Source organism: Halichoerus grypus, chromosome 9, assembly GCF_964656455.1.
Source record: "Halichoerus grypus chromosome 9, mHalGry1.hap1.1, whole genome shotgun sequence".
Classification (NCBI taxonomy): domain Eukaryota; kingdom Metazoa; phylum Chordata; class Mammalia; order Carnivora; family Phocidae; genus Halichoerus; species Halichoerus grypus.
In genome coordinates this window covers 68,527,607-68,538,396 of record NC_135720.1, presented here as the reverse complement: position 1 = coordinate 68,538,396, position 10,790 = coordinate 68,527,607, and the positions used below count along the sequence as shown (strand labels likewise).

Here is a 10,790-nt window from a genome sequence, read left to right as displayed (position 1 = left end):
CCTTCCCTTCTCTTTCTTTTCTTTCTTTCTTCTTTCTTTCCTTTTCTTTCCTTCTTTCCTTCCTTCCTTCTTCCTTTTTCTTTCTCTTTTTTGAAGATTTATTTATTTGAGAGAGAGAGAGTAAGCACACATGCACAATGAGGGGAGGGGAGCAAAGGGAGAGAGAAACTCAAGCAGACTTGGAGCTGAGTGCAGAGCCCGGCAACTGGGCTTGATCCCACAACCCAGCTGAAATCAAGAGTCGGACGTCTAACCGACTGTGCCATCCAGGCGCCCCTAAATGGCCAGGTTTTCTTAAGAGAAAATTTTGGGACTAAGACCCACCTGCTTTCTTCAGAATGGATTGGATAACTTTATGTCTTCAGGCAAAGGACTGTATTTGATCTCTCACATCTACAATGTTACAACTGTGTTGTTTTGCTAACAGTTGCTAACCCCATTATATGCTCCCTGGAAGCCCTCCTTGGCTCAGTAGGGTGCCCAGGGAGTGGAATTCAGTAACTTTTAATTTCAGTTTTCTCATCTGGGGGATGGGGTGAGGCCAGGCACTTCCTGAAGCTCAGATCTCAGCAGCTCTTCAGACATCATGAGAATGTATTATTTACAGCCTCACTGACAGCTTAGCCAGACCACCGGAGTCCAGCATTACTCTTGGTCATCTAGCCTGCCTGCCATTCAATACCTTGCTTTCCCTTTACATCAAAATCCAGGACTCAAATGATTGAATATACTTTTCTAGTTTTATGTATTTACTCCCTTAACCACAGTTCTAAACTCTTTGCCCTGCTCATCACTGTTATCTTGGTGTTGGCTTAATACCCCTTTCTCTCTGGTTACTTTCATTTAGCTTTGTTTTATTCATTCATTCATTCATTCATTCATTCAACTCTACCCCCAATATGGGTCTCAAACTCACAACCCCGAGATCAAGAGTCACATGCTCCACTGACTGAGCCAGCCAGGCGCCCCTAGCTTTCTGTTTTAAATTAGACCTATTATTTTGAGATAATTGTAGATTCACACGCTCTTGTATGAAACAATACCCTTCAGCAGGCTACCCTCAACGGTGACATTTTGCAGAGCTATCGCACAACATCGAAGCCAGGAAATTGTGTTTAATGCCTTTTATCTGCTCTCACAGGCATCGGGGATTTTTTAAATTTCAGCGTTGAGGAGTCACATTAGCATTATCACATTTTTTAGGTCTTTAATCAGATTAATCAGGTAGCAGGTAAGGGTCCAAACTAGAGGAAGACACATAATTCTCTGGGAGAAGAGATTTCCTAAGGCCTCCAGCCCTGTGATCTTTAACACAGGGGATCAGAGGCAGGGAAAACCAGCTTACAATGCATAATGATATGTCTTTATTTCATCAACAGAAATGGTGTCTAGACAAAATTCAGTTAACACTAGCAATTCAATTGAGTGAAAAAAATTTTTTTTTGCACAATAGTGTATTTACAATGAGTAAATGAAGTTTCAATTCATTAGTTCATAGCAATGCTTTGTTTTCCCCAAAATGGTAAAAATTCTTAGTTACAGAGAATAAGCATCAACAGCCATTTCATTTTTACAATAAAAACCACAACGAAAACCACAATCACTTAGAAAAAAAAAAAAAGACAAGCCTAAGAACTAGTACAATAAAATGATGCATTGAATTAAGTTACATTAATCGCATAGAATCTGTGTAAAAAGTATGTAGAAAAACACCTGATGTAACCTGTTACAGTCGTTGAGCAGTTATGAGAGGTACAGAGGGTTATACAGGTAGATATGTGTGAAACTGTCCGTATTGTTCGACCTGGGGAGGAAGAGAAGAGGGGCTGCGGCCCCTTGCATACACTGAGAAGACCCTGTTTTGAATATGGCCTCTGGAGTTTGTAAGGCATATATTAGAGGTGCACTTGCATCAGACTGGTTCTGGAACAAATTCTCCCAGGCCCTTCTGGCCTCACGGGCAAAGGTGGTGCTTGCCTCGAACGGCTCACTGTGTCTAAGCAGCACCCGGAGCTCCCAAGTGCATTTGGAATCTTCCTGTTCACTCACTAGAAGTGGTAGTTCTTTTAGGTCCGAGCGTGAATGGGCATCCCAGCACTCACACACGCCAAATGCATCGTTAGGACCCAGGGGAGGTTACCCCTCTGCCTGCTGACGTATTTTGGTAGGAGACTTAGCATCATCGGTAGGAAAAACCCTCTTTGTCCAAGTCCCTTCCCTCTTTCCTCACATACATGTCCGATCAGCCCCCCAGGAACTCTTGGCACTGAATGAATGGTCTTGATGCCCTTCTGCTTCTAAGGAGGGCCACTGTTTTAGCTGAGGTCAATAAACTGGAATGAAGTGAAAGTCAGAGTTGTTTATCCATCGCTTGACAGTGAGATGCATGCACCACGTCACAACATGAAATCAAAGCTACAAATTGGGCCTCTGCAACCAAAGGGTATTCTTCACAGAATGGCAGCTTCATTCTCATATTACAATTAAAATGCACTGATACTCATTTGATATAAATATTATCTCCCAGGGTGGAGTGTAGGAAAATACTATACACTTACTTTTCTTTGCAAGAAATGTTTTTGCACCGTCAGTTGAATAATTTATCCTCAAAATCTGCCACAATAGGTCCTTTCTATGTACAAATACTATGTGCACACACTATCTGTGTACAAATACCGTCTATTCTGCAGCATCAGTCTTTGATGCCTGGGTCAGGGGATGGCTCGGGCGGTACCGAGAACACACAGACTGCCTCCATGCACACGGACTTCCTGCACGAATACCGACTCCACACAGGGCACCGCACGGGGGACTGACTCGCCGGTAACTGTGCCCCACCAAGATCCTCAGTCTGGGGGAAAATTTATTAACTGATGATCGAGTGAACAGCTTTATTCTTAAAAAAAGAAAAGATTCTGCCCCTCAGTCTATTTACAGTGATTTGAAGACAAAACTTGATTCTTGCTCCCTTCCTGGTCTGCGACTCCTCCCAAACTATAAGCGATAGGGGAGCAGGTTGAAGTCATTTATTAATTAAGCAGCTGCTAGTTTCAATGGGGTAGAATGTGGAGACCCAGCCAGGTGGATCTTTTGTAGCTGAGCACCTTTGCAGGCTTGACCCACTTTGGGAGGGTTATGCTCCTCCACAGGATGTGGAGTAGCCCATAGGGACAGGACTCTGGGATTTCTTAAAAGGCTTAGAGTTTATACACCTTTGCTTCTTCTTCTTTAAAGGCAATCATAAGGTATTAAAAGAGAAAGTGTAGGTTTAGCTCCTTTTTTAATGAAGGTTTTAAGTCATCTTTATGTGGGGCTCGAACTTACAACCCTGAGATCAAGAGTCGCGTGCTTTACCGGCTGAGCCAGCCAGGCGCCCCTAGATCTCTTGGTAACGGCTTTGAACTTCACACTGTGGCCACTTAATTTCTGGCAGTTCGCTGGTGCAAGTCCTAGAGCTGGTCCCTGGCCTCCTTTTTAAGGAGAAGTGGCAGTTGGCATTCTAATCACTAGCCTTTTTTTTTTTTTTTTTACTTCCTTGGGAAAGCAATACAAGGATTAAATCCAAAGTCATAGTGCATCTTAAAAGCAGCATACTTTTAGAAAGACAGTTAATAAATTACTTGTACAATATACAAAATAATGTTTTATACTGCAGCATCACCTCTGACGCCTGAGTCATTGTGAGGGCACCCGGAATGGAAATAGCAGGATGGCCTAGTCACTTTGCCAGCTCTTTCGTTTTGTTTTTGCAACCGTTTTGTTCCAGAATCAGTACGTAATGAAGTTTGATTTTATTCAAGGCACCCCCAGATAACGCAGAGAAACAAACACATACAGCAAAGCACTCACCTGCCCAAAGCCCGACCAACCTGAATGAAGCGAGGTTGTCTGGACACACAAGTAGGACACAGGCAGATCAAGGGGAGGACTAGATGCAGGCAGATGGTAACTAGCCAGGGGGCCACCGCCACAGTCCCCGCCCCTACGGCTCACGCCCACCTATTTGGAGACCCGACTCGGCCTCTGCAGGGATCTTCCTAAGCAGTCCATGGGGGGAGGGTCCTTTATTTTTATAAGGAAGGACCCTTCAAGCACAACTACATGTCACCATGCTGTGCAAACACTATTCCGTTATTGACTTGCTTTTGTTTTTCCTAAAAGACACGGGCCTCACCAAGGGATCCCCGGTTAAGGAGACAGGCTGGTTTTTAAAACTCCACTTGAGGCAGTTTGGATTCTAGTCCTCCCTTTGAATCAACCTGGAAACAATTCTGACGAACATGTGGTTCAGGGTAGTAGAAGACAAGACAGGTCACACAGACAATTGCACAAAGCCAATCACTGTTTATGGTACATAGTGAACAAAATCATTAAGTCGTTAGAAAATCTCTAAGAAATGGAAAGAGTTTTTCAAGCAGTGTTTTTAACCAGTTCCCATAGCGGGGTTTGGTTGAGGAAGAGGGAGAAAAGCGAGGTGGGGGTTGGGGGCAGCAGAATATGAGCTGAGTTAGGGTGGAGGGAAATCAGGAGGCCCCCTCCCCGACCCGGACATGGCCGCAGCACAGGGGCGAGCGGACGGAACGACAGACAGGGGGAGACTGTGGAATGTGGTCAAGACTACCAGTTGCACATGAGCTGTCACCAGGGTGAATCACGCCAACAGGCTGGTTTGGACCTGGTTATGAGACTAGCAGGAAACATTCTTTTTTTTCCAAAAGAAGAGGAGGTCACTTAAAAAAGGCAACAAGAGATTAAAAAAAAAACAAAATACTGTTGGCTGACTCCTCCACCGCAACACATACCTGTGGCATCACACGATTCACATTGAATTTAAATTCCGGCTGTCACCAGGTTTCCACGAAGGCAAACCCCACGGTGAAGCACAGAACCGCTCCACTAGGCCAAGACCTTCCGACAACCGTAATAACAACGGCAGCTCCAGCACCGAGCTGCGTCAAAATCCGTCTCAGACCAGCACGCGCACATGCGCACGCACATGAGGAGGAACAGAAACCCAGAGGCAGGTTTTAAAAGCGCAACTACTTGAAAAGAAAAGCCTTTTTTTTTTAATCCTACCGCATGAACCAACAAATTTCTGGCATTCATACATATTTAAACATTTAGCGCTAATATTTGTACAGAAAAAAGTTAATACTAAAACATATGTTACTATGATTTCACTTTTCGCCTACATCACATACTAATTTCCCCTTTTACATGCAGCTTTAATATTGTCCAAACAATGGCACAAATAAAGAAACAAAGTCAACCGTCTACTCCCCACTGCCCACCACCCCATCCCCACATCAAACCTTTCGGGACTCTTCCCGCAGCCAGGCTGGAGGGCCCACCAGAGGGAGGGAGGGAGGGACTCCGCCTCCTCTTAGGCCGGGGCAGGGTCTGGGCACATCTTCCTGTAAACGTGGCCAGGGGCCAGCACGCCCCCAAAGCCAAGGGAAGCTGCTCTCTGTGGGTTGCAAGCCAACCAGTTTTGCAGCAAGAGAAGAAAATTACCATCAGGTGAGGGTAGGTGTGTGTGTGTGTGTGTGTGTGTGTGTGTGTGTGTGTGGCCGGGTAAAGGGGCAGGGAGGGCTCCTTGGCCATATCGTGTCCAAAGCCTCAGAATGAAATCTGCCTTTGGACAAGAGACGAGCAGAAAACCCCCAGAATTCAACTCAAAGCATTTGGAGAAGGGAGGGAGAAAGAAATTCTTTTGCCTGCGTCAGGGACAGACCCCAGGCTCACATGCGCCCACTCTCCCCTACTCTGGGCAAGCTGCATTAACCCAGGATGCCGCTTACAGGCAGGACCCCAGGTGCTGTGAGTTAAACTGACTCAGGTGAGAGGTCCTGGGAGCCCAGCCTGCGCAGGAGGCCTGGACAGGGGAGCAGGGGGCCGGGGTGGTCGGGTGGCTGATCAGCCAAATCCTTCCGAGAAGTTCCTCCTGTGCTGCCCTTCCAAGAACAGGCAGAGGCCTGAGGACGGGTTGAAATGAATGGGACTCGCCCCTTGGGTGAGAAAATAGTTCTAACTTGATTTTTAGGAGTCAATGCCTGCTGAGTTCTGGTACAAAATCACGGGTTCCTGCTGTTTGGATGCACTTTCGAGTGGACGTCCAAACTCTCTCCCCACTTAGGAGTCTGAACATCCAGCATCAGCTCTGAACTCTCTGCATTGAAACTTTGCTTCCGGGAGAGGTGGGGAGGAGGTGAAATATAAAAATATTCAAGCAGATTATTGTCTACACATCCTAGGATGAATTCATTATTTGGCAAGATTATTTTTCCTACATAATTATCACCTGAGTGCTTTTTAATTAGCTAAAATGTCTTACTTTTCAACTAAAAGCAAAGAATATACAGTATACTTGAGTTATACTGAAGTAATAACAACTTCATTTAAGAAAATAGGTTTGACCCAAAACTCAGTGCAAGTGGCAAAGTTGACCATGACTGTACAGTATCTGCAAGAAAAAAAAAAAAAAAACAACAAACCCACGACACTCCGAGGACACCGGCCGATGGTGCCCAAAGCAAACCAAACGACAACAGAAAAAGGGTCTGAAATAAAACCTCGAAAAAAAAAGCTTCCAACATTGAATTCTGTTCCATAAATAAGTACAAACTGAAATTGAACTGTGAAGCAAGAAAAATGACTATGTTAACAGTTACCAAACTAGTTCTGGCACCGGAGACAAAAGAAGAGGAATGTTGGAACCTGTTGATAAACGAGAAATGAAGTTTCCAGTTTCAGGATGAGAAAATTGAGGCATGCAGGACTTTTGCATATGGATATATATATATTTTATATATATATTATATATAATATGTACAGTCTAGCTATAAAACTTTGATGTGTATAGAAGCTGTCTTCAATGAAAAAATTGAACATTCAGAAGAAATTCCTGAGATAGGGTTTGTGACATGGGCCACTGAGAAAAAAAATCCGTGGTTGGGTCCTAGAGGTGTTATAGTCTATCCCTGTTGAGACTGAAATTAACCCACAGACAGGCAGCGTCACCACCGCCGTCTTTCCTTGCCTGGGCAAGGGGTAGCACCATTGTGAAGGGAACTGTGTATCACTCCCGCGTGGAGAGAGGAGGGAATACTTAGAAACAGTATTGCTGCTAAGAACGCTGTAGTGTGCACCAAATTCCTTCTTGGTTCTTCCAGACAACAGATGAACAGCACCGCAGGCTGACCGAGGAACCCCCTGGGGGTTGGGGGCAGACGTGGGAGAACTGGAAGGCGGGCCGGGTCACTAGGTGTACTCTTTCCGGGGCTGCTCGTCAGTCGTACACTTATCAGTCATCTCCTGGCAGAAGTCCACGGTCACCGTCTGGCTCCTGGATTCAAGAGGAGGCGCCCTCTCTGAGAAGGTTCCCGGTTCAGCGCCCTCGGGCCTCCTCCCGGAAGTACAGTTCTCCGGGGCGCAGCCGGGGGCCCAGGGGGGGCCGGGGGGAGCCGCTCCGGGCTCCAAGCAGCAGGGCGCGCTTTCGCCCACCGCACACTGTGCGGTGGCCAGGTTCTGCTCGATGCCCAAGGGCGCGGGGTTAATACTGGAGGCTGCGGGGAGGCCCACGGGTCTGAGGACGGGGCAGTACCGGTGCAGGGCCTGGATCTGCTCAGGGCTCTGGATGTCGCGGCAGACTTCCTGGGAAAGGCAGGAGAAATTGTCCAGCAGCTCCCCCATGCAGGCTTTCAGTTGGTTCCTCTCTGACAACAGCTTCTCTTTCTCACACACCTGGACAACAGAGAGAGAGAGAAAAGAGAGAAGGCCCCATCAAGCCTGAACAGGAAGACAGAAGGCCTGGTTTCCGGGGGTTTTCCAGCTTTCGTTTCTGCGTTTGGTAGGACAGGGTCACTCGTGAATGACGAGGCCGGGATCTAGGCACCTACAAGACGTGCATTCAAGGAGCCTGGACCGAGTTTCCTATCGGAGCAGCCTATCCAGGTGCGCCAGTGAGCCTGCCGTCTCCTCTGGCGAGTGACCAGCAACATTCCCACCAACCAGAGAACTGCAGGGAGTCAAGGCTCTGGTTTCCTGGAATTTGGGGTTTGTAGAGCAACAGCTGGAAAACTCTTAGTCCCAAACTCTGTCGTTGAAAAATCACCTCCCCCCCCACCCCGTGCATTAGGCTGCCATTTTTGAAAGTCAGAAATTGGCCAATTCCAACTTTATGACATTTTGGAAAAAGGGAATATTATGGGCAGGGTGGGGGGAAGACCCGTGGTTGCCAGGGATGGGGGGAGGGAGAAGGATGGACGGGTGGAGCACAGAGCATTTTTAGGGCAGTGAAATTACTCAGTGAACAGTTGCGATGGATACATTGTCCAAACCCACAGACTATACCACACCAAGAGTGAGCCCTGATACAAATTATGGACTCTGAGTGATTATGCTGTGTGGATTCAGGTTCCTCAATGGTAACAAATGCACTACTCAGGTGGGAGGTGTTGATAATGGGGGAGGTGATGAGGGCGTAGGGGCAGGGGGCAGGGGCATTCAATTTTGCTGTGAACCAAAAACTTCTCTAAAAAGAAAAGTCTATTGAAAAAATCAACAAAAATCACAACAACAAAAAGCGACCACGGGCAATTTCACATGGTTCGATTAAACCTCAGCAGGCTTTCTGGCCTTTGCGGCGGACAGACGGGACAGAGCAGGTCCTCTCGGGGACAGGTGGGGGACTGTGCAGTGCGTCAGGAGCACCGGCTCTCCCTGGACACGGGAAGGGCCGACAGAGGCATGGAGACCGAGTCCTAGCAGCCTAGCCTGAGGTTCCGAGATGTCGTCCTCCAAGAAAATCTCACATAAGCTCTTGTGTTCCTAAAATTCGCCATCCCATCAGAGAGATGAATTTCGCTGCTAGAGGAGAGGCTGGTGAAGGTTTCACCCGAACTCGCTGTGCGAGGAGAGAAGATGTGGAGGCCGCACGGGGAGCACACAGTGAAAGAGATGAGGAAACTGGACATCACCACCAGACGGGAGGGAGAATGGAGCGGGGATGGGGGGAGAGGCAGCGAAAGGAGGAGAGAGAAGCAAACATACGAGCCGGGGGCTCCGACACGAATGCAATCTGGCAGGCAGCGTGGGCATGTGTGTCGGAGACAGAGATTTACACGGGGAAAGGGCACCTGCTCAAATATTTATAAATTTATCAAGAAAACATGTTTTAAAAATGAAAAATAAACAGATGTACAAGTGCAAGTTGAGAGAAATACATTATGCAAGTTTGCAAAAGCTGAGTGGCGTGCCACAGGCAGCGTGGGAGTGGGGAGCGTGCGTGTGCTGGGGACGCGCGGGGCGGGCCGGCCTGTCCCCGCCTGCCAGCGCCATCCGGGCACCCGGGCCAGGTGAGCGGGCCCAGTGCTGAAGCGCGAGGGCGGTGGATAAGGAAGGAAGCACAGTGGGGAGATCTCCTTGCGAAAAAATCTTACGTTTGTGGCCGTGCATCCCGGGGTGCCAGGAAGGCCTGGGGGCCTGCAGAGAGGGAGGCCACACTGCCCCGGCCTAGGAGGGCCATCTCAGTCCCCATTCTGCCACTGACCCCCTACTGATCTGCCAGCTGTCCTGGGCCACCTTGAGGGAGAAGAAAATGAACTTATGCGGTGACAGTGTTCTGGCTGTCCGCAGGAAAGGCGGTATAAACCCAGGCCCTGGTTACAGGGGTGAAGCTCTAAGTCACAGATGGACATTGATGAGCACATGAGACGCTCACTCAGTGCGGAAACGCAGCCTATTATTGAAGGGGTTTCCAAAACCAGTGGGAGGAGAAGTAGGAAATACCCTCTCCCGTTTTTCAGCTGAACAGTATCAGCAGAGTGCTTTAGATATCTGCCTGGTGTGTGGTTTAGACTTTATTACTTGTTGTTTATTGTTATTAGACTTTATTATTTGTATTGCAAAATTATACGGAAAGAATTCTAATTACAAAATCAGGCATTCCTTAAATACGGGCGATGAGAATCATTCTACTTCCTGGAGAGGGGCATGGGGCCGAAGGACCCCAGACGTGTGCTCAAGGCCCTGACGGTTCGTACTCAGCCGACTCAGCCTTGCTGGGTCCCTACCGAAGCCCAGTGGGCTTTCAGAAGACCCACATTCACCAGCAGCAATGTCTTGTTTCCTTATGTGGCTTAAATACAAATTGTTGTTGTTAAAGCAACATTAAAGAAAAAATTGAAAGAAGAAATTCGTAATCCCACAACCCAGTCACAATTTCAAATACGTTTCAGGGCAACTGACATTTCCTGAGAGGCCCCCCTGGGCCTGCACTGGTGAGACTGAGAGTCAATCCAGTCACTGTCCTTGTTGTGAGGAACCTGCTGTTCGGGCCAGGGGACACAGACACACGTAGATGCGCCGAGACTGCTGTGATAAGCACGAAGCCAGAGGTCAGATCAGGGCTCCCAGGGTGGGTGCTCAGCCTCACCGGGGACTCAGGAAAGGAGTTTCCTCGAGAGGGGACAGTAACTTGATTCTTAAAAGATGAAGGATGAAGTCAGAGAAGAAAATGCTTGAGGAATGTCCAAGGTAGAGGGGAGACAGCAGAGGCAGAGACAGAAGCAGAATCAGCAGGTGGCAGGACGTGCAAAGCGTTGGATTCTGTTAGGGGTCAAGTTGGAGGACAGGAGTGGTAGCTACGGACTAAGCCCGTACGAGCAAGCACGAATGTCTTGCTGAGAAGCTTGGGCTTTATTTTGCAGGAGAGGGGAGCCACTTCGAGGAGCAGGTTTCCCCTGCTTGGTGGGAGTTAAAAAAGAAAAAAGACCCTGAGGTCCAAGACT

General features: G+C 47.8%; 1 protein-coding gene across 9 annotated transcripts in view; it reads right to left on the bottom strand.

The window, feature by feature from the left end:
- Positions 1-1,181: 1,181 nt before the first annotated feature.
- The window catches only part of BACH2 (BACH transcriptional regulator 2), a 353,067-nt gene continuing 343,458 nt past the window's right edge, over positions 1,182-10,790 (bottom strand). For all 9 annotated transcript variants that reach the window (XM_078054990.1, XM_078054988.1, XM_078054991.1 and 6 more), the window contains one exon: positions 1,182-7,743. In XM_078054990.1, the coding sequence (XP_077911116.1) occupies positions 7,261-7,743 (483 nt within the window). In that variant the 3' untranslated portion in view covers positions 1,182-7,260. The remainder of the gene's footprint in view (positions 7,744-10,790) is intronic.